Raw genomic sequence first — 22,434 nt, forward strand, 5'->3', positions numbered from 1 at the left:
TGGCTCCAGTCTTCTCAGCTGTTTCCCACCGCCTCTGGGAGGCGTGTGTGTGTGTTAGACAGAGATCCCCTACCCCCTCCCCAAGAGGAAGAAAGAGGAAGGGAGAGAGAGACCGAGAGAAAGAGACCGCGCAGGGGACGGGTGTGGGCCAGATAGGACGCGGAGACTTAAGAACTGCCGCTTGCCACCGAAGCGCAGGCAGAGGTTCCAGGCGCCCAGCAGATGGCAGGATGTGGCCACAGATTCCCCGCAGCCCGGCGAGTGGGGCGGCAGAGCTGCGCGGCTCGGCGCCGCCCGTCCCTGGGGAAGCGCGCGGAGTCCGGGCTCGCCTCACTCCCGGGTGAGTGCTCGACACTGCACCCCTGGCGCGTATCGCCCACTCGGCTGCCCAGCTCCCCGCGGGATCCAGGGACCGACCGACGGGCGGACCTCGCCCCTAAAGCGGACGCTGGTGCCGCACAGTTTGGGGGAATCCCGAGTCCCCTGCCCCGCCGTTCCCAGGGAGAACGGTTTTGGGCAAACCATTGCTCTCTTGGGCCTCAGTTTCTCCAAGTACAATGAAGGGGTCAGATTAGGCCCTAAAGGGTTGACTTCCGTTCATCGAACATTTAGAAAAACACTAGGAGGAAAAGCCTCGGTTGGAGAACCGGCAGACACCCCACTGCCCCGTCCCCGTCTGAACAGGCAAACAGGGCCCAAGGCGCGTCCCGGGCTCCCTTCGCAGCCAGGGCCGACTGACGAAGGACCGAAGGGCTCCTGCCCTTGGGGACCTCAGTATACCGCCTTCTGAGACGGGGACGATGATTTCCAACTGTTGGGGGTGGGGGGTTGGGAGGCTGCTCCTTAGGCGCTGAGCCCCGCGCCCGCAGCAGGTGCTCACAACCCGCCCACTACCCGGGCCGTCCCCGCCGAGCTACGCGGGGGTCGCGGCTTCTCGGGGCGGGTCCCTCGCTCAGCGCAGAGCCTGTGGCCGAGTGGTGGCCCACGGTCCTCCCCGCCCCCGCTCGGCCGCCCCCTCGTGCGGCCCTCGCCCGCCCCTTCCCCCCTTCCTCCTCCTCCCGCCCCGCCTCCCGCTCCCGCCCGCTGCAGCCTGCGAGGCGCGCCGCACGCTGGCCCCGGCGCGCGGAGCTCTGGGTTCCCGGGCGGGCACCGGCTCGAGGCGCGGCGGCCGGGCGAGCGCAGCCGGGGGTCGCCCGGGAGGAGGGGAGCCGTCCCCGTCCCGCTCGGCGCGGCTATAGCCCGGGCTGGGGGCGCTCCCCGCACCCGCGCCCGCGTCCGGCGGCCGGGCATGTAGCAGCAGCCGCGGTGGAATATGGGCGGGAACCACTCCCACAAGCTCCCCGCGTTTGACGAGAATGAGGAAGGTAAGGGGCGAGGGCCGGGCACCCCTCCTTCCACTGTCCTCTGCCGAGCGCCTGCTGTGTGTTGCATGCTGCCACCCGCGGGGACCCAGGCACAGCCGCGTAGCCGGGCTCCCGCGGAGTCCCGACCCCGTGCCAAGCGCGGGGCTTTTACCGCGGCAACTGCCCTGTGTCGGGTGCCCTTTAGGGGGCGGGGCGGATTCCGAGAGCAGAGGTGAACCCAGAGCCTTCACTGGGGGTGTGAAAGGAGGAACAAGGAGGTGGCCTGGGTGGACGGATTGCAGAGTGTGTGTGTGTGTGTGTGTCTCCACGACGCATTTAGGGTGGTGTCAGGCAGGTTGGGTGCGTCTCTTCTTACCCAGGACGGCGGCCTAGGGAAACTTTTCCTGGCTAAACTCCACGGCACTGAGGAGAGCAGGGCGCACTGCTAGTGGCAGCCTCCCTGGCGGAGGAGTGGCGTAGGCTGTGCAGCCTCACCTAAAATCCAGGGCTGGAGGTCCTTGCTGCTCAGGTCGGTAAAGCTCAGTATTTGGACTAGCAGAACCCTATTTCCAGAGCTGTGTGTCAGTGGGCAACTTTCCGAAACCTTAGTTCCCTTTCCCATGAGATGAGAATTACGATACCACTATTACCTTATGGGGTTGTTTGAAGCTTAACCACTAGGAATCCATGTGGAAAGTGCCTTATACATAGAAGCTGTGCAGAGCTGTACGAATATTGTGGGTAATCTGTTACCTGCCTCTAAAAGCTGGTTTCCAGTGGGCTAACTCTCCAGTCTCCACCGTGCCCCAAATAAGAGCTAAGACATTCAGAGCACTGACTATGTTCCAGTCACTGTGCTATGTGTTCGTTCAATCCTCTTAGCACCCAATGAGGTAGGTCCTTTTGTTCCCATTTTATAGCTGAAGAACGAGACCTGTCCTAGTCACAGCTAGTAAGAAGCAGAGCTGGCCTTGAGGCTGGACAGTCTGCCTTGCAAGCTACCATCGTCACCCAGGGCGTAGGCCTGTGTGCACAGATCCTGGTTTCTAGAACTCCCAAGGCTATGGGTGCTATTCAGATGCCGCCCGGACAGCCCTTCTCGAAAGGATAGATGAAAACAGTGAATGTAATCAAGTGGGCACCTGCTGTGTCAGGCTCACACCATCCTTTGTTAAAGGAGTTCCTACTCCAGTGGCACTGAATGGCCATCCTTGATCAGCGCTGTGAGGGCCAGTGCAGGGCTCTGGGGGGACTGGGGGCCCAGCTCTTCCTGGTCTTTAGTATGGAGCACAGGCAGGTGAGGACTCAGCTTGAACAGAGAAGAGGTAGGCAGGGAAGTTTAACAGGCTTTTGTGTGTCCCAGTAATAGTTTGAACACCATGTAGCATCACTCCCAATTTTAGGAGTTTATGATTCCAGCCTGGGTCAAAGGTCATGCTTTTGGTAATTTTCTTAGCATCTTTCCCTTTTATTGGCAGAGGAAATCCATCACCCTTATACTGACAACTGTTTCTATCCTTTACCACAGAAAATGTACTTTAAAATATTTATTGGCAAAATAGTTATCTCATTCCGAAAGCAGATTGGGCCTAGGGTTAACTGCCCGTTTCGGTGCTTGTTGAAATGCAAGGTTAAGGCTTTCCTCATGTTGCCGGCTTGCAGCCCAGTGACACATTAACTTGTTTGATTTTGCCAGCACATTTCTCATTTCCTAATGCAGGTAAAACAATGCTATTTGCCACCAACAGATTCATTTATTTCATAGGTGTTTATGGATCATATTTTCTGTGCCCACCCTGTGCTGGGCACCAGGAATATGGGGAAGGTGAAGGCAAAGCTCCCTGAAGGAGCTCCAGGGCACACACAGCACCTGGACAGTGCAGGATGTTTAAGGGCCTTGATGTGGGTGAGTTCAGGGGACTGGGGTATCCCAGAGAAGGACCCCTAACCCTGGGAGCAGGGAGGAGAGATCTGAGAAGACTCCCTTTTCGACTTGAATTTTGCAGAAATGGCAGGAGAAGAAGTGGTGGGTTGGGGGTGGGGGGAGACATTTGAGAGGGAGGGAAGAGAATGTGCAAAGGCAGATTGTGAAGAGTAAGCATGGGTCATTTAGGGGGACTAAGGAACTTAGTACTCCTATTAATATATGTGAGTTATGAGGCTGCAAGGCGAAAGAGATGAACCCTGAATGCCAGGCTGGTCTTAAAGGCCCAGTGGCGTAAGGTGCTTGCACTTGATCTTACATGCATTCTGGAGTCACTGAAGGATTTTAAGCAGGGAGTGATATGGTCCAGTGAACAAACATGGTTTTCCAAACCACAGTTGTCAGGTGGTAGAAGATGCAAACACCTACCTGACCAGAATAAGTCTGATTTCTAAGTACTTTAATGCTAAACTACAGCTTAAAATTTGCCATTGCATAATTGTGCCATGACCATCCACATTCTTAGGGCAAAAGTTTAACTTATTGTGTGCAGGTGGTCGTAGCTGTTCATGCTAGTCAAGTGAGAACCATGTCACAGGTTAATTGGCAGCATTTCTTTCTTCTTCGTGGTACCTAAAATAATGGTGTTTTTACTGTGGATGGGATCTGAGATTAGGTGCAATAGGGCATCTTAGCGGAGCCTCCTCCGGCTGCAAATGAAGGAAAAGCAACAGGAAATGCTTTAAGGGAATCAGTCGGCTCTGGCCATTTCTCACCTTCTCCGTCACTACCACCTGGTACAAGCAAAGCGGTGGTCACAACTCTCACTTAGATTATTACAACAGCCTCTTTAACTGGTCTCTTTACTCTATCTGCCCTTACCCCACTTCCCGGTCACCTTAGGGCAGCAGCCAAAGTGATCCTGTTAAAATGTGCGAAGGGCCATGTCAGTCCTCTGCTCAGTCCACCACCCCACCCCTCCCTCCAGCTGCAGGTGCAACTCGCATCCTTGAGAGACTCAAAGCTGAAGTCCTTACAGATGCCTGTCAGGCCCTACCCTCTGGGACCACACATCCCTCCTTTACTCCCAGCCCACTTGCCTCCCTCCACTTCTCAGACACGCCTGGCACCCTCACACCTTACCCCTGGCAGTTGCTCCTCTAGCCTGAGGGCATCTCCCCCATGGCCCATCCTCACCTCCTTCAGGTCTCCATGAAAATGTCACTGTCTCATGAGATGGTCACTGACCATCCAGCTTAAAATGTCACTCCCAACCCCCTTCCTTGCTTCATTTTTCTTCATGGCAATTATCACTAACATACTATTAATTTTACTTATTTTCTTAGTTACGTCTTCTATTCAGTTGAAAGCATCTTAAAAGCAGGGATTTTATATGATTGTTTGTCTCCTCCTAAGGTGTTACAGGCTCCTTAAAAGCAGGAATTTTGCATGACTTATTCACTTCTGTATCCTCAAGGCCTAAAACAACACCTGGAGCATAATAGATGCCTGATAAATTTTGAGTGAATGAATGAATAAATGAATGAATGAATGTGTCAACCTCATCAGGTGCAGCTGGAAAGAGGTTCCCAAATAATATTGGGAATCTTCCTCTTGGATTCTCTGCTATCCTCTGTGTGACCTTCTCGGGCAGATTCTTTCCTCGTGGGGCTCCCACCACCTCCATGTTCACAGCCTCTCAACTCTAGTCTGGAAAAGAGAGGATCTTCTCAACCTAGTTGCAAATAAGGTGCCAGCTGGAGCTATTCTGATTAATTCTGACTGAGTCTTGGGTTGTTCTTGGGCCCACGAAGGTGAGCAGGGAGAGAAAAGGCTATAATTGGCCAGGCCGGATCACATGACCACCCTTGGATTCAGGGGGTGGAGCCAGCTCCAGGTGAGGCATTTGGACTGAGGGTGTATGTGAAGAGTCTTCCCCGGCGATATTGGAGTACCAACAGAAGAAGGACAGTGGATGCTGGACAGGTAGGTGAAAACAAACAAAAACCATCCACTCCAGCACCCATTATCACTGTGTCCTTGGAACACAGGTTTGGACACTTACCTCATTTGACTGATTCCATGTCCATCTGCACTGGACTATGGAGTCCCAAAGAGCAGCAGTCACTGTTTCATGTATCTACACATGAGGACAAATAGCAGCTCTTTGCTGAATGAAAGATGAAAGCAATCACTTATTGGGGGCCAATTTCTTGCATTCCTCTGGATTCTGAAGTTATTAAGAAAAAAACACAGGAATTTCAGATTTATTTCCAGTAAAGTTGGTTTGGAGACCATTCCTTAGACTTGAGATCAGAATGGCCTTCCTGCTCCTGTCCCTTGAGACTTGCTTGGGCAGAGAATTAGATCTGCAGAATGGACCCGGCGCTGCCAACAGCTTGGTCACTCCCAATCGTGGTGCACAGATAACTCATGAGAAATACCTAAAAAGAGACAGGATATATGTAAACGACAACCCGTAATGATTCATGGATATCAAACTCTTGCGTATCATGACTTTGGACAGGGGTGGGGAACTTTTTCATGTTGGAAGGCCGCATTAATTTAGCTGAAATAAGGCCACATTCAAGAAACTTCCATTAGATGTACTTAAACATGTACATTATTTTGTAAAAATCTAACTACTATGTACTTAATAATTTCAAAAAATGAAAACTATTGGTTAATTTTAAAGTTAACTAACCTTTTAATGACTTTGATGTTTCTGTTTTTCGTTGGAAAGCATTTGAATATTTGGTTGCAGCATGGAGGTCTGCAGTTTCAGTTGATCCTCTAGATGAATATCATCAGTCTTGATTTGGGTTAGGTAGGGGAATGTATAATAGATTTCCAACAATAAGTGGTTGAAAAGCAAGAAAACATTTTTCGGGCATGTTGCCAAAGGTGTGGATATTCTACTGCATTTTTCCATATTTCAATTGGATTTCACCATCAACCAATGACTTTAATATTTCCTTTACTGAGAGCTCAATCAATTCCATCTGTAGTTCTTTAGAAGCCTTGGTGACATTAACTAGATGAGGCTAAAGTGCTAATTTGAGTGTGATGACATGATTCTCCAAGTCAGTGAACCTTTCATTGTATTCTCCAATTAATAGATCTATAACAGCTGCATATTCTTCAAATGATTCACATATGTCATCCTTCCCATCAGTGACCTTTCCTAACTGGGGAAAATGTTCATCTGAAATTTCCTTTTGAAGAATAAGTGTTTTGAAAAAAGAGCTTTTTTTGAAATGCTTGGATTTTTTGCCATGTATCATATATAGACTTTGTTTTACCTTGCAGAGAAATATTCAAGTCGTTTTGATTTGACATGATATCCCAGAAATGCTACATTCCTATAGAAATCTTCTTTCAATAATTCACACTGCTGATTCTGTTCTTCATAAAATTTAACTATCTGTTCTCACAGAGATAAAATTTGGCTAACACCTGTCCCTGCAATAGCGAATGCACTTTAGAATGATACAGCAAATCCACACTGAATACCTCATCGTTCAACTTTAGCATGTTACAAACTTGATGATGTCCTGTTGCATTTGCACGAATACAGTTAACAATACTTATAACTTGTTGCAAAATGTCACTTAATATAGTAGCTTTAGCACAGAGATTTTGCTAATGCAAGATAAAATGGAAGGAAATGAGAGCATCTGGATCTGTTAATACTTTTTTTTTTTATCTGTGCAATAAACCCTTCATGTTTTCCTGTCATGGAAGGTGCACCATCTGTACATACACTCACTAAATTTACCAAATTCAGTCCAACTTCATGACATTTATCTTGAAAGTTGTTGAAGATATCTATTCCCCTTGTTCTGTTTGCAAGAGCGCCCAAAGGGAGTAACTCTTTGTGGCAAAGAAAATCCCTGTTAGGACCTGAACGAAGAATAAAACCTGTTCCAAGTCAGTAATATCAGTTGATGCATCCAAAGTGATTGAATAATACATATTTTCTTTTTGAAGTGTTGCATGAAGTTTGTTCTGTTAGGTTGAAGGTTAATTCATGCTGCCAGTGGTTCTCCTTGAAAGAGGCAGTTGTTTGTACTTGAAACGTTATCAGGGTCTAAGCATTCTACAACTTCGACAGTGCGTTCTTTCACAATTTCTACGTCACTGAATGGCTTCCCTTTTTTCCCTAGTGTGGAAGCTACTTTATAAGTTGCTTCAGTGGCATTATTTCCAGGTCTTATTTCTGCTTGAAATAATTGTCTTTGCTTTTGCTTTTCATCTTTTAATTTCTGCAATACGATCTTTCGCGCCTCTCCCTCTAATTTAAAATATTTGTGGTCCTTATGAGTGTTATAATGCTGATGAGCATTGAATTTCTTTGATGTTGATATTGCAGTATCACAAAGCAAGCAAATCATCTTCTCTTTAGCAGAAACAAGATAATATTGCAATTCCTAATCCTCATTAAAAAATCTGTTTTCTTCCTTCAGCCTTCTCTTGGTCTTCTTTGACATGATGGGCTGTTAAGCAGACAGAATTAAAAAATACTGTTGAACTGTGCAATTATTCACAAATTCCACTTCAAACAGAAACAGTGCACCATTGTCAAAATCTGATAACAGACTGGTGTATTTGACCCCCATAAATTCTCGTCAGCCAGCCTCATGCGGTAGTGGTGTCAGTCAGGCTAGTAGTTAGAACTAAATCCTGAGTGTAACAGCCCCATAAGTTAGCCCTTATGGTTTATTGTGCTGGTCAATCTGGGAGGATTATTTCATTTGAACCTATTTTGTTCTTTGGTATTTTAAATACATTCATTTAAAAAATAAAATGAAAATATGAAAGATGAACAAAAATGTATTAATAAAAATAAAAGGATTTGTTCTGTAAAGTTTGGATTCAGTCAAAAGGCCACACTTAAGGACCTAGAGGGCCATATGTTCCCCACCCCTTACTTGCGATATCTCTCCTCTTCCCATTGAGAGAGAAGCTCTTCCCATTGTTTTCTGAATAAGATAGAATTCCTGACAGCAAAAAGGGAGAGGGGAGATGGCTCTACCACAATATGAGCTGGAGTGAATAAGTGTTGGGATGGAGGCAGGATTTAAGTTGAGTCTCGAGGGAAGGGTTTAAATGCAAGAGACAAAGAATCAGTATTTTAGGAGGATCAAACAGCATAAGCTATCACTGAGCTTATGCATTTTCCTGAGAGAATTGAAACGAAAAAATATTCTTAGCAGTACAGAGTTATCTAAAATCTGGGATTTGAGAAATGGCAGAGAGAGAAGAAACTCTTCTACAAAGAGAACTGAGGGGCGTAACACTCTAAAGGGATAATCCAGTTCACACAACAATGAGGCAAATAGTTTAGGGTAGCAGAGGAGAATTCCTAGTTCAGGCATACTTGAACTACCCGAGAAGAGAAAAACAGTCTATATTAGGCTGTTAAAGGAGGCCATTCCCTTAGCCAGAGCCACCAAGAAAAACTTGGAGGTCAGTGTTTTTACCAACCCTGGAATCTTTGTCCTTTCAATTCTTGGTTTTTGTGACCTCTCTTGAGTGTCCTTATTCATTGAAGATTTTGGCCTCTAATTCACATTTCAGAAGCACTCCATCTGTGAAGTCATTAATATAAATGTCCCATTCCTTTGGTTTGTGACATTACCACTGTTGATCAGTATCCTGTTCCTTTCTTTCATGCATACAAAAAAGTTATACCGCTTTGTTCCCTTGAAGTTACATGGGGCCATGTGACTTGTTTTGGTCAACGTGAGCAGAGCTGATATGTATCACATCTTGAAGGAAGTATTTAAGAACTAGTGGGTATCACTTCATATCTCTCTATATTAGAGCAACCACAGTGATTTAAATCATAGAACTTGTTTCAGCCTGGTTCCCAGAGTGAGAGCAACATGGATCAGAGGTCCTATCCACTACCAGACAGCTTGCAGTGACACATGGCATGAGTGTGACCGATACCTTTGCTGTCTTAAGCCACTCAGATTTAGGATTGGTCATTACCAAAGCATACCCCAGCCTATCCTGACTTGCACACTTACCAAAACCAGCCCTCCCTCAAGAATTAAGCATTCCCTGTTTTGCAATTAAGTTTTATATTATGTTAGCTGTAGTTATTGTAGATACCCTTTCTCACATTGAAGATGTTTCCTTCTATCCTGATTTGCTGAGAGTTTTTATTATGAATGGGAACTGAATTTAAGCAAATGATTTTTATGCATCTCTTGACATGATATATGGCTTTTCTCCTTTTTCTGATCAGGTGAAGAATTATACTGATTGATTTTTAAATGTTGGATCAACTTTTCATTCTTGGGATAAACCCTACTTCATGATGTGATATATACTTGGATTTGATTTGATAATACTTTGTCGATAACTTTTTCATAAGATATTATAAACATTATGCCAATATATTTGAAACAGATAAAATAACTACCCTGTAAAAGTGAAACTTACCAATATTAATACAGGGAAAATTTAAATATCATAATAACTTTGTACCTATTAAAGAACTGAATATGTAATAAAACTTCCCTGTGAGAAAAAGTCTAGATGTCTTCATAAGTGAATTCTTCCAAACTTTAGAAATAATATTAATCCTCTGCAAACTCTTCTAGAGAATAGGAAGAAAGAGTACAATTTTAATGGCTTTACGAGGTTTTTGTATTGAGGTTGTACTGGTTTCATTAAAAGAATTAGGAAATACGTCACGCTCTGGAAGAATTTGTGAAGGACTATTATTATTTCTAAGTTTCATATGTATTGCCATAATATCATTTTATTGTCTTTCCCAATGTCTGTAGGATCTGTAGTGATGTCTCCTTTTTCAGTTCTGAGTTTAGTAATTTGTGCTTTCTTTCTCATTTATATTCCTTGATTGGTCTTGCTTGATTTATCCTTATTTAAAATTCAAAAATAGCTTTTGGCTTTAATTTTTATTTGTTTGCTTTTTGATTCACTGATTTATATTCTCCTTTTAATTGTTTTCTTCTGTATACTTTTTGGTTTAATTTACTGTTCTTTTTCTAGGTTTTTTTGAGATAGAGTCTTAGATCATTGATTATATTTACTCACATATTCTACTCTTTATTTCACTTAAGAGTTTTCATTGGAATTATTTGTCTTTGATTGAAGTATTTTCTTCAGCATTTATTTTAGTGTATGCCTTCTAGTGATAAATTTTCTCGCTTTCTCTTTGGCTGAAAATGTCTTATAAATGATTACTTTGATGGTTATCAAATTCTGTCAGCAGTTCTTTTCTTCAGCATTTTGAAGATATGATTTTATTGTCTTTTGGCCTCCATTGTTTCTGATTAAAAGAAGGCTGTCAGTACTATTTTTACTCCTTTTAAGCTTATATGTTTTTCTCATCCAACTACTTTTAGGATTTTATATTTCATTTTAAGAAATTTAACCATGATGTGCACGGGTACAATGTTCTGCCTATTTTCTGCTTGTGGCTAGTGCTTCTTGAATCTATGACTTAGTGGCTTTAGTAGTTTGGGAAGATTTTTATTTTGTCTTCTGACATTGCATCTGACATTTTCTCTTTCTCCTCACATTATCAAACTCAGATTGCGAAGGTATTAGCTTATCACTGTGTCCCATATGGCTCTGACAATATTTCGCACTTTTTTATCCTTTTGTCTCTGTTTTTAGCCTGAATATTTTCTTCTGGCCTATTTCTTTTTTTAATCTCTTCAGGTCTGTTTTTCTGCTATTAAGTATGACTATTAAGTTCTTACTATAGTGTGTTTTTAAGTTCTGGAATTACCAGTTAGTTCTTTTTAACGGCTTTCAAATCTCAGCTGAAATTCTCAAAATATAGCTTTTAATTTCTTAAACATTGATCAAGTTCATTTAGAAGATGTGTTGGATAATTCTATTTGGTGACCCTATGGGTCTATTTCTATTGTCTTTTATTTCCTTTTATACATATCTTTTCTTCTAATTTGCCTTTTTTTTTATTAGATGCTGGACATTATATAGGAAATAGTATAGAGATAATTGGAGGCTTTGAATGATATTGTATTTCCTCAGAAATAACTACCTTCTGCTTCTTGCAAGCAGAAGTAGTCAGAATCATGTTTTATCTTAAATCTTTACAGAGACTCAGTTTGAAATCCTGTAAGGGCTGGTCTAAACTATTTTACACTTACTGTTAAGAGTTTCACTCCTTGGTGTCCTTATAGAAAGCCTTGGAGCATTTACCAAGCTCCTCCTCTTTGGTAGGTTCTGGGTTTTAGTGTTTGTCCCCACCCCCCAAACCTGTGAGTTCCTCCAAAGCCTGCCTGGCTTATCAGCCTCTTGAAGTTTCTTTCTATATTTCCCCGTTATGGTTCTGCTTTTATGAAGTGTCTGTTCATAGCTTTGTTAATTTTATATTAGAAGTCTGTCTTTTTTGATTGATTCGTAGTTCTTCATATATTTGTGATGACACTTCTTTGTCAGTTATGTGTTGCAAATATTTTCTCCTGTTTTGTGATTTCACTTTTTAAGTCCTTTTTTTTTAATCTCTGTTGACATCATAAATGTCTTCATTTTAATGCAGTCATACTTATCACCCTATCCCTGTGTTTTATATTTTTGTGTATAAGAAAACCTACTCCACCTTAAGACTTATGTTTATTATTTACTGAGGCAGTATTATCTGCTCTCAGATTTGGCAGGTGCCAATTGCTGGGATGATTTCTTTGAGCTTTATTTTTTCCTGGATGTTTGGCCTCCAATTCCTTCTTTCCTTGATAGCTCTATAATTCCTTCAAATAGGTTGTTCAAAAATATATTTTATATAGTTGTTATAATTCTTCTTAGCAGGAAGGTTGACCAAAAATTCTTCAGTCCACCAAAAGCAGAACTCTTCTCCTCAGTATTTATCTGTACATAAGAGCCTTCTATTTTAAAATCAAGCCCTCCCTGATACCTGTGCCACCTTAGATCTACTACCCACATCTCCTCACTTTCATAACAGCATTTCATGAAAAAACAGTCCTCACTTGGTATCTTCACTTTCTTTCTTTTTTTTTTTTTTGAGACAGAGTCTCACTCTGTTGCCCAAGCTAGAGTGCCGTGGCATCAGCCTAGCTCACAGTAACCTCAAACTCCTGGGCTCAAGTGATCCTCCTGCCTCAGCCTCCCGGGTAGCTGGGACTACAGGCACATGCCACCATGCCCGGCTAATTTTTTCTATTTTTTTTTAGTTGTCCAGCTAATTTCTTTCTATTTATAGTAGAGACGGGTTCTCACTCTTGCTCAGGCTGGTCTCAAACTCCTGCGCTCAAGCAATCCTCCCACCTTGGCCACCCAGAGTGCTAGGATTACAGGCGTGAGCCACAGCGCCCAGCCATGGTAACTTCACTTTCTCAATGATAACTCCGTCCTCAAATCACTATACCTGCTTCTCTTCATTGTTTTAGTTAAACAGCTCTGACTAGGGTTATTATGATCCTTTTGTATTTGGAAAGAGCAGATAACTATAGGTTGTGTTTTTCTGGGACACAAAAGAAAATAATTCACTCATGAACTCACCTCCCAGCAGAAGGAGGGACATGCCTCCCCAACTCCAACCCCTTTCCCGTGCATTCTCATTCCTAAACAGTACAATGTTTAGTTTTTATTGGCTTTGAAATTTATAAAAATAGTAGCATATTCTATATATTCTTCTGTAGTTTTCTGTTTTCACTCAAGACTGAGTTTCTAAGGTTCATCCATGCTGCTGTGAACAGCTCTATTCCATTCATTTTCACTACTGTTCCATATGTGACTATATCATAATTCATTTATCTTTTCTTCTGACACTGAACATTCGTACGGTTCCTAGTTTTTGATTATTACAAACAATGCTGCTACGATCAATTTTGCATATGTCTCCTCATGCACAAATGCAAGAATTTTTCTGGGATATATTCCATAGGAGAACTGCTGGATCATAGAGTAGGAACATGTCCAACTTTATAAGATAATGGAAAATTGTTTTCTAAAGTGGTTCTATCAGTTTACACTCTGACAAGCCATGCACAGGCATTCCCATTGCTCTACATCAGCACTGTTCTAAACAAATATGATTTAGTTGACAAATGTGAGCATATATATTTCAAATTTCCTAGTGGTGCCATCATAAAAGTAGAAATAGGTGAACTTGATTTTAATGATACATTTTACTTAACCGAATATACCCTAAATATTATCATTTCAATGTGTAATCAATATAAAAATTATTAATGAGATATTTTACTTATTTTTTGCACATTAAGTCTTTGAAATTGAGTGTGTATTCTACTCGTACAGCACGTCTTAATTTGGGCTGACTGCATTTAAAGTGCTCAAAAGCCACATGTGCCTAGTAGATATGCTACAAGACAGCATACCTTTATTTCCTTGCCAATATGAAGTATTACTGAGTTTTTTCATATTTGCCAATTAAATGAGCAGAAAATAATATTTCATTGTTGTTTTAAATTGCATTTCTTCACTAATAAGGTTGAAGTTTCTTTCTATATTTCCCCGTTATGGTTCTGCTTTTATGAAGTGTCTGTTCATAGCTTTGTTAATTTTATATTAGAAGTCTGTCTTTTTTGATTGATTCGTAGTTCTTCATATATTTGTGATGACACTTCTTTGTCAGCTATGTGTTGCAAATATTTTCTACTGTTTTGTGATTTCACTTTTTAAGTCCTTTTTTTTTAAATCTCTGTTGACATCATAAATGTCTTCATTTTAATGCAGTCATACTTATCACCCTATCCCTGTGTTTTATATTTTTGTGTATAAGAAAACCTACTCCACCTTAAGACTTATGTTTATTATTTACTGAAGCAGTATTATCTTAGTTTCTATAACATCACACACTTCTTGGTTTCCCCCTACTTTTCTGGCTGTTCCTACTCCATTGCCTTTGCAAGGCTGGCTTCCTCGCACTTGCAATAAAGCTTGGAATCTCAAGACTGAGCAGTTGGACCTCTTACTTAGCTCTCTGCACTATCTCCCTAGGTGATCTTGTCAAGCTCTGCATGTTCAACCATTCTGTACCAGCCAGAGTTCAGTCAGGAGCCAGAAACCAGGCTAGTTTTCAAAAAGGGGAAATGTAGTATGAAGAACTATCAACCAGTAGAAAGGTTAACTACTAAATGGAGTCAAAAAGGACTCCCGGAGGTAGAGAAGTAGCAACTCCAGCAAAACAGCCACTCCATCTAGGGCCGAGGGAGAGTGAACAAAGAAACTAACTCAGAAACTTATAAGAAGGCCCCCCTCTACACCAAGGCTATGATTCAGATCTCTTTGGAGAAGGCACTGTTGCCAGAACAGGCAGCCCGCTAGGTGGCAGAGACACTTGCTGGAGGTACTGGCTGCACCTGATCCATGAGTGTCAGTGAGGTGAGGGCTACTAGGACCCCTGCACATCAATCTACTGCATGCCAGTTGGAACACAACAGGTAGGAAGAAGGAAGTCCCTTGCTCCCACTCTCCTCTTGCAGTGTCTCTCCTGCGCCCTCTATTGGCAATGCCTAACATGAAGCCAGCTGGAAAAGGAGAAATGTCTACAGGGTCCAGCTCCAGTATCACAAATTTGATTTGGAGCTGAAAGTCAACAAATTAATAACTGCCACATATTCCTATATGGAAGGGACTCAATAATTTATTACCTTAATTCAGATTTTTCATTTGGTTTCCAAACTTCTGGTTTCCTATTTATAGTTCCTCTTGGATGTCTCAAAAGCATTAATATCTCAAATTCAACATGACTTCACCGAACTCATTTTCTTCCAGACGTCCCCAATTTAATGTATAGTGTCATTATCTATCCAGTTGCAGAAGCCAAAATATCTCCAGTTTTCCTTGACAAGTCCATCTCCTTCTTCCCCACAAATCCAATTAGGCACCTGGATGTGTTGGTTTTATCTCCTAAATATCTTTCAAACATGGCCCTATCTTTGCAGCCACACCACCACCACCTCAGTTTAAACATCAGGTCTTATTTGGACTTCCATGGAGCTTCCTGGCTCGTCTCCCTCTACTCCCTTGTACACTTTCAGAATATCTGCTACCCAAGGGCCAGAAAATAGCTTTAAATCATGAATATGATCATGTCAGTTGCTTGCTTAACATTTTTCAATGGCTTCCTTTGTCTTAGGACAAAGATCAGAATCTGTAATATGGTCTTCAAGGCCCTGTATGGTCTAAAACCTGCCCACCTCTCCCATCTCATCTCATTTGTGTTCTTCACTGTAGGAGTTAAATTAGTCAGTGAACTTAACTTCCTTAGCCCAATCTCTGGCACATGGCAACCTTACCATAGTTAGCCATTTTCTTCCTCTTATGATCAATGTTATTATTACACTCTCCAACCGCATGACCATTCTTTGAGTTTCTTGAAAGATTACTCCTGCCCCAGGGCCTTACCATGTGTTGTTCTCTCTGCCTGCAATGCTGTTTTCACACTACCCCATTTGGCTTAGTCATCTCCCACTCATTCCTCTTCAAGGTGCCTTACCTGGTTCCTAGTCAAGGAACTTGACCCTCCCTTCCTGGGTCAAGTTCCCCAGGAAGCCCCCCTCAAGTTACCACATGCTCCTTCATTTCATTATCATGGTTGTCATTTGGCATTTATTCTTGTGAATGTTTTGTTAACGTCCTTCTCTCCTTTAAGACTGTAGACTCAATGAGGACAGGGCCTGCGACTCTCATGGTATCTAGTATGGGTGCCACTGCTTTAGAAAGTGTCTGTCATTGTACCCTCTTGTCCTTGAATGTTTGCTAGAAAAAACAAAGAAAAATCATTCTGTAACCTTTGAAAAGTCACAGGTCCAGTATCTAAAGGAAAAAGGCTAGTGAAGAGGAAAACAAAATTATATTTAATAAACACCTACTATCATGGGCAAAACATTGTTCATACCCAGTGTTATCTGGTCTTCAGAGTAACAGTGGAGGAGGGGTATTGTTAACTCCATTTTATACCTGCGGATATTGGAGTTCCAAGAGGTTAACTAAATAGTCTTAGGTGATAAAATTGTGGTGCTTGATCTCACTTATTTCTGTATAACTGAAAAGCTTTTTACCACGTCAGCCTTTCCCAAGACTGAATAATTTGCATCCCACCTGCAGAATTATTTTTTACCATAGCTATGTAACCTGTACTATTATTTAATACTTTTCTCTATCTTGACTATTACTTTAATAGAGCTTTTTACAGGGTAACTTTATCTCTGTTTTAAATTGGAAATGGATTGCAACTTCTATTAAATAGGAAGTAAGATAAAGTACAGATTAAGTAAGATGTATGCAAAACAATGATATTCAGTGTGGTAAGGTTTTTTTTTCTAATTAACATATTCATCACCTTACAGTGTGTGTGTGTGTGTGTGTGTGTGTGTGTGTGTGTGTGTGTGTGTGTGTGCGCGCGCGCGCGCCCGCGCACGCATGTGGCGAGAGCACAAAGTCTACTCTCTTGGCAAATTTCAAGTATACGGTACACTATTATTAACTACGGTCATCAGTGATATTGTTAAACTTTTGTAGACCCTTAGTTTGTGACTTGTTCTATGGGTAATTTTGGAATGGATTTGCCAATGAATGAATGACGGAGCAGTAGTACTGGACGGCGGCTGTACGGAGGCAGGGGCGGAGCTGTGTGGAGGTCTGCAGGGCATGCCAAGCTTAGGTGTGTATGTGTTAGTTCAAAGGAACGGCAGGTTTTTGAAGGAGTGTGAGCACCACATTTTCCTCCCAACATTGGAGCTGCAGCATGAGGTTCTTTTAAGCAGCTCCCTAAAACCACACTCCACCTTCCAGCCGAACTTAGAGATGGCTATAGGCCTTAGGCTTATGTGTATCTGGGATGTACCAGGACTTCTGCTCAGGTCCATCATGGAATCTTCCAGCGGGGATGCCCCTTACATAGCACAGTGGTTAAGGGCACAGACCCTGGAGCCAGACTGCCTGGAGTCAAATGCTGGCTCCCTAGCTGAGTGATCCCAAGTTAAGTTTCTTCACTTCTCTGACCCTCAGTTTCCTCATCTGTAAAATAGGAGTTAAGTGGTACTTACTTCATAAATTGATGTCAGTAGTCAATTTAGTTAATATATGAAAATGCTTACACAGTCTGGCAGTAATAAGAGCTATATAAGATTTATTGTAATTTTGTGACTGAAGTTCATTACACGGAGGTTAAAAGCATAGCTTTTGTAGTTACACAGGTCTGGGTTCAAATCTTGCTTTTTCTACGTATTGGCTGTGTCACCTTGGGCCAACTACGTAACCTTCTTCCTCTGGATAACGGGGTGCCCTCTGACGTGGCCATGGTGAGGACCGGGTGAGGCAGCCACACGTCAGCGGCTTCCTCACGCAGTGTGCAGCGCTGCCAACGGTGCCTGGCTCAAGGTTCGGCGGCGGCACAGCGCCAAGGAAGGGGCTGCGGCCTGTTCAGCCGGAGAAGAAGGCGGCTGTGACTTCCTGCGGCTGATTCTCAGTCCCTGCTGTAGGAGGCGCTTTGTCATGTCCGCTCTCCTGGGGGCAGCCTGTCCTACGGACTCCGCCCTCAAGGCTCCGTCGGCTGCTTCCTCATGCCCGCCTGGTCGGCGGCCGGGCTCCGGCGGGACCACGGCCGGGGGACGGTCCTCGCGTGGCGTCGGGGTCTCGTCTCCACTGACGGTCCCGGCGGCCGCCACAGAGGCCGCGGCTGGAGTGCAGGGCTCGGGGGCGGTACCGGGCCGGCCCTTAGGAAACGCCCCGCGTCTTACGTGGGGGCTTGAGGGGGAAGAGGGAGAGGCCTCGGAGGCCTGGCGGTGCGCGCTGAAGCCCGGACCGTGGCACGCGTACCTCGGAGTGTGACCCGCGGGAGACACAGTGGGAACCTGTGTAAGGCGAGGTCATCGGGTGGCCCTGTGCCATGTGCTCGGCGTCCTTACGACGAGGCGAGGTCTGCGCACGAAGGCAGCCGCGCAGGATGCGCTCCCGGTGGTCCAGCGCCTGGGCCCACGCTGCCTCCTCCTCTCCGCGCGGGAAGCAAGTCGGTTCTGGCTGGAACGGAACACGCAGCGCCCCGGCTTACTCGGCTGTAAGTGAAACCCACTCACCTGGCACTGACTTGGCGTCTTGCTGAACCTCCGCACATCGTGGGTCGGCAGAAGGCTGTGCTCCAGCAGCACGGCGAAAGCGCGTGACAGAGGATGGCCACGGCGCGGTGTCCGCATGCGCCTCTGCTCCTGCGCATGTGCCATTGTAATTGCTCCCAAAGGAAAAGTCAGAAGGGCAAAGAGCGACAGCGGAGCGCTAAGCCCAGCCCCTACCTGTTTCAAAGCGCAGGGCTCTCTCGAAATGCACAGATTGCACTGCTAGGAAGCCGGCTGTTAGCAGAAGCCGAGGAAACACTAGTGATTTTAATTTGGGGAGTGAGGGGACCAGGTTTTCATTTTAGAATGATCATGCCAGCTGCAGACTAAAGGATCGGCTGGCAGGGGAGGAAATTGGTGGCCAGGAAGACATTTTAATCCACAAGAAAGGGAGGAGGGTCGTAAATGCACATACTGTTGGATATGTTTGCATATATGTGTACGGTTCTTTTTAATCACCATACACTGATGTGCATATGAGCACAAATACACCTACAGATGCTTTACAAATCTTCTGGCCCCTTGATCCTGCGGAAGGTAACAGTGAGTTCCCACTTACAGGCAATATAGCTTATCAAACTCAACAAAATTGTGCTGCAGAAGAATTCTCTACCGTTCACTTAAGTGGTCTAAGATATTTATAAATTCCATTTAAAATGTAATTATTTTTAAGCACACTTTTCTAACAAAATCGAAAAGTCGCTGCATGTCATATTTAATAAGTTTCAGCACAGTTTCTTAACGCTCCTCTCCAGAGTATAATTACGCCATCAATCTTCCCCGAGAATCAAAGGGGCTTAGTAGAACACACCTTTCATGCGTTACCCAGAATTACGCTTGCTTCGGATTTGCATTTGAAAATGATTTGCATTGGCATTTTATTTCTTCCAGAAAATAACAAATGTTCTGATCTTTCTGAGGCATCATGGTGTTAAACTGTGGTTATAAATCTTTCAGAACTTCTCGTTCACCAATTCCTTTAATTTCGGTGATATGATGAGTAGGGAAAGAAACAAAACTACAATTTATGATTATTTTTCTTTCTTAGCCAGTAAATAAAACACAAGATCAGGCCCTGGTCTTCAGGCTGGCAGTTTGGTTTGTTTCTTGGCCTGTGCCTCTGGGTTACCCTTGTGGGAGATACCCCATCCCTATCTCTCTGCATGCATTTATCCGGTTGTAATTAATGGGAATATTGTGCTAGATTCTAATGTAAATTTATGGCTAAAGACTACAGGGAAAAGGTTCTCAACTAGGGTGTTAATTTGAGAGGAGTTGAAAGTAATATGTGTTTAAAAAATCACTAGTGTGAATATACCCATCCCCTCCTCCCCCCTCCCACCTGCCCTACATTCGATGAATGATACTTCCATATGTGCATATAAACCCTGTATTGAAACGAAGCTGGACTTAATTCCCAGAAACTTTAGTCTCCTTCATAAATACAATGTAATGCTTCTAAAAAAAGAAAAACCACTAGTGTGTCATATGCTGACGACCCTCTTTGTTGTTTGTTTGCAGGCTCAACCTGTACCCTGCAGACTCAAATTCTTAACTGGCAATCACAAGTTTTTACCTGGATATCTAGTAAAAACTTCATCTTCGGTGTCCTCCAATTGCATTCTTGATTCTCTCCCCATTCCCAAATCTGCTCCTGCTCCAGTCCTCCTTGCTTCAGCAAGTAGCAGTTCCGTTCTTCCAGTTGGTCAGGATGACACTTCAGGGTCATCCTTGACTTTTCTCTTCTTTGGACATTGTGCATACCCCTTTAGCTGAGCTCCTCTGGGTCTGTCCCTGTACTCTCATATTTCACCTCTACCATTTCAATACCGAGACACTGAGACATCTGGAGCAGGAATCCAAAAAGACTGACTTCTCTCATTTGTCTCAGGCTCCCACTCCCAATTCTGTTTATTTTCAATCCTTTGGAATTTATTGAGACTTATGACTCAGCATTCGATCTACGTTGTAGACATGCCGTGTACACTTGAGTCTTATAGTTACTGGTGTAGTGTTCTATAAATGTCACTTGGGGTGTTTAAGTTTCCTATGTCCCTTAGGGAGTTTTGTTGCTTTTTAAAAAGTTAATTACCAAGAGAGGAGTGTTAACATCTTTGTGTATGATTGTGAATCTTTCTGTTCTTTTTAGTTTTGGCAGTGATTATGTATTTTCACATTATTTTAATAGTTATGTGCACATTTAGGATTGTTATATCTTCTCGAATTGACCCTTTATCCTTGTGGCGTATTCTCTTTATCTCTAGAAATACTAGTTTTTTTGAATTCTACATGGCTGCTATAAATATGGTCACAGCAGCTTTTTAATTCGGTTGTATCTATGAATTTAAATATCACTTTAAACAGCATATAGTTGGAACTTCTTTTTGTATTTTGCCTGGAAAACTCCGCCTTTTAATTACGGTATTTAGTTTATTTGTGTTTAGTACAATTATTGATGTAGTTGGGTTTAATTCTACCACCTTACTACATGTTTTCTAATTGTTTCCTGTGTTCTTTGCTCCTCCTTTGCTCCTTTTTTTATCTTTTCAGTCTAATAAGTTTTGTTTTTCATTCTATCTCAACTATTGGCTTTTTAGCTAAATCTCTTCGTATTTGTTAAGCGGCTGCTATAGGGATTACAATATACATCCTTAACTTATCACAGTCTAACTTGCATTGTTATCCCACTACATATGTAATGAAAGAAATTTGCAACAGTGTAATTCCATTCCCCAATTTTTCATCCCATTTTGTTATATTTTTATTTCTATATGTGATACAAAATTTATGGTATGTGGTTATTATTTTTTGTTTAAATATCAGTTGTTTTTAGGAAAAGAAAAAGTTTTATATTTACCCACATATATTTCCAGTGCTCTTAATTACTTTCTGTAGATTCAAAGTTTTATCATATACCATTTTCCCTTCAGCCGGAAAAATGTCCTTTACCCTTTCTGATAATGCAGGCTTGCTAAAAAAAAATAATTTCAGCTTTTATTCAATTAAAATATCTTTATTTCACTTTTATTTTTGAAGGGCATTTTCATTGGATATAGAATAATTAGTTGACAAATATTTGTTAGCACATTAAAGATATAATTCCATTATCTTCTTGACTTTTTGGTTATCATTCAAATAATTGTTCTTCTGTATGTAATGTCTTTTTATCCCTGGAAGTTTTGAGGGTTTTTCTTTACCTTTGACTTTTATCAGTTTGCCTATCATGTGTAAAGATGTGGTTTTCTTCACTTTTATTTTTTGCTTTTATTCTTTGCAGAGTGTTTTTAGACTGTGGATTGATGTTTTAAATCAAATTTGGAAAACTTTGGGCCAATATTTTTTCCATTTTCTGCCATATTCTCTCTATCTTCTCTCCTTTCACCTCTCCCTTTCTCTCTCCTCTTGCTCCTTCTTCCACTCCAATAACATGTATTTCAGGCCGATTGATAGCATTCCAGAGGTTATTGGAGATTCTATTCCTTTGTGTGTGTGTGTGTGTGTGTGTGTGTGTGTGTGTGTATCTGTGTGTTAAATATATTTTCTTACTTTGCTTCAGTTTGGATACGTTTCTATTGCTTTATCTTCCAGTTCACAAACCCTTTCTTCTACATTATTCGGTCTGTTCTTTCCATTCAATGAATTTTAAAATTTAAGATATTATGTTTTTTTAGTTCTAGGGCTTTCATTTGTTTCTTTTTCAAATTTTCCTAACTATCCTGAAATGCCTCCTGTTTCTTTGTCACTATATTTATTTACTTTTCCTATAAGCTCTTTAACAATTCTGCTAATTTCAACATTTTAATCATGTTGGGTTTGTTTCTACAGATGTTGTTTTCTTTACTGTGATAACATTCTTCTGTTTGTTCACATATCTGGTAATTTTCTTTGTATGCTAGACATTGTAGATGGTACATTGTAGAAGATGGCAGGCATAAAGCAATAAACACATACCTGACACAATAAATATTAGCTAGCTTTTTAATTTGATTAGATCCCACTTATTTATTTTTGTTGCTGCGGCAATTGCTTTGGGGTTCTTCTTCAAGAATTCCTTACCTAGGCC

General features: G+C 42.5%; 1 protein-coding gene across 1 annotated transcript in view; it reads left to right on the forward strand.

The window, feature by feature from the left end:
* Positions 1-1,093: 1,093 nt before the first annotated feature.
* The window catches only part of STK32B (serine/threonine kinase 32B), a 401,427-nt gene continuing 380,086 nt past the window's right edge, over positions 1,094-22,434 (forward strand). The window contains exons 1-2 of the mRNA XM_012662846.1: positions 1,094-1,188; positions 1,298-1,364. Of these exons, the coding sequence (XP_012518300.1) occupies positions 1,313-1,364 (52 nt within the window). The 5' untranslated portion in view covers positions 1,094-1,188; positions 1,298-1,312. The remainder of the gene's footprint in view (positions 1,189-1,297; positions 1,365-22,434) is intronic.

The sequence above is a fragment of the Propithecus coquereli genome, unplaced genomic scaffold (genome assembly GCF_000956105.1).
Source record: "Propithecus coquereli isolate 6110/MARCELLA unplaced genomic scaffold, Pcoq_1.0 Scaffold785, whole genome shotgun sequence".
Taxonomy (NCBI): Eukaryota; Metazoa; Chordata; class Mammalia; order Primates; family Indriidae; genus Propithecus; species Propithecus coquereli.